The sequence below is a fragment of the Pygoscelis adeliae genome, unplaced genomic scaffold (assembly GCF_000699105.1).
Source record: "Pygoscelis adeliae isolate BGI_AS28 unplaced genomic scaffold, ASM69910v1 Scaffold331, whole genome shotgun sequence".
NCBI classification, from domain to species: Eukaryota; Metazoa; Chordata; class Aves; order Sphenisciformes; family Spheniscidae; genus Pygoscelis; species Pygoscelis adeliae.
Window position 1 is genome coordinate 538952 of NW_008824037.1, and position 1617 is coordinate 540568.

A 1617-nucleotide genomic window follows, 5' to 3' on the forward strand; every position below is an offset into this window, starting at 1 on the left:
TCAAAGGCCTTACAGAGGTCCAGACAGACGACATCTGTAGCCCTTCCCTTGTCCACTGATGTAAGTCACTCCATCACAGAAGGCCACTAGGTTGGTCAGGCAGGACTTGCCCTTGGTGAAACCATGCTGGCTGTCTCGAATCACCTCCCTGCCCTCTATATGTGCCTTAGCATAGCTTCCAGGAGGATCTTCCCAGGCACAAAGGTGAGACTGACTGCATGATGTCAGCTAACAAGTAAAAAGCCTCATGCCCTCAGTCCTGGAGGACACAGCTCATCTACAACCCGAGTTCAGTCAGTACTACTATGCAATTCAGACTAGGTAGAATCTAAGATGATGTTTTTATCTTTCAGGGACTGGCATTCTACCGCACCATTTGCGGCTTTAAATAATAAATTTTTCCACTGTTATTAAAATTTCAGATTTTGGAATGTGTTTTGTGACCTTTTTTCCCCTCTCCAGAACTGATTTCTTAATACTCAGTTGCGCTAAGCGTGGTGTTCCACAAGACACTGCAATCTACTGAAATGCTTCAAAAGTGGCTAGCTACAGATTTTGGAGCATTTGGTTCTCAATAGCCTCTACTAGTCCCAACACATGGCTCTTAAGTTCTTTCTGCAGCAGACAGACAAGGAAGTGCACCTACAATAATACAATGTGAAAGGACATTGTCTGAACCTCACACTCAGCCAGAGAAATTCCCAGTGAATACCTGATACTGTTTGAAGTCGGTCCTGACTCTCCACCCTTTATCATAAGCTAGGGTATGCCGGTCCTTCTGGAAAAGGGTGTTAATACGAGGAATTCCCCTGTCCCATGAGTCCTCCAGATCCTCCAGCGTCAGACGCCTGAAGAAAAAAATCCCCACACTTTGTTCTCTCTCAATTTTACAGGAATGCATTAATGAGTATTTATTTCAGGTCATGAGATCACAGAAATAATACAGACCTCAGGGCAGGAGAGGTTCTAAAATGCCAAGCACACGGAGGCTCAGCGAAGTGTCTACAGCCATCACTATGAACATGCTGATGTCAAACAGCCAAAGAAAAAGCCTGCCCTTGTAAATGCGCAGAACTAACTGCAAATGGGTCTGATGCCAGCTTTTCCTGGCACCACCTGGCACACCATTTCCCTCAAACTGTGCCATGGGTGTACTATCTGCTTGCAGAGTCCGTAACTCCTCCAGAGGTAAGACAGCAGCTTTGCAGGCGGCCTGTATCATGGGCCCAGCAAGGTCTCCAGAACCCTGAGACAATGCGATACTTCACCCCACTGCCTGTCCCCACACACAAGAGACACAGGGAGATACGATTGCACATGGAAACATACCTGTTCTGGGCTATAGCCTCTTGTCGCTTGAGGGCATACTCTGCCCACACTCTCTGAGAGTCAATGAATTCACTTTCCCAAGGCTGGATGTAACGATACAAATTTGGGATTAGCTGGTCCTCCTCATGACTCATTCCTGAGCGGAAGTGAGTGATGCCAACATCTGTCTGCTTGGACCACCTGGAGCGAAGAGGCACAAGAGTGAGGCAAGAGCGACAGGACTTCACAGGTCACACTGCCATGACCTACCGTAAAGGCGACAGATCTCTATTACAAGGCATGGTTTAG

At 47.2% G+C, this 1617-nt stretch overlaps 1 protein-coding gene across 1 annotated transcript in view; it reads right to left on the reverse strand.

The window, feature by feature from the left end:
* Positions 1-1617, reverse strand: part of PRPF8 (pre-mRNA processing factor 8) — a gene marked incomplete at its 5' end in the record, with an annotated part of 21013 nt that overhangs the window by 9199 nt on the left and 10197 nt on the right. Inside the window, 2 exons of the mRNA XM_009333454.1 lie at positions 713-848; positions 1330-1509. Of these exons, the coding sequence (XP_009331729.1) occupies positions 713-848; positions 1330-1509 (316 nt within the window). The remainder of the gene's footprint in view (positions 1-712; positions 849-1329; positions 1510-1617) is intronic.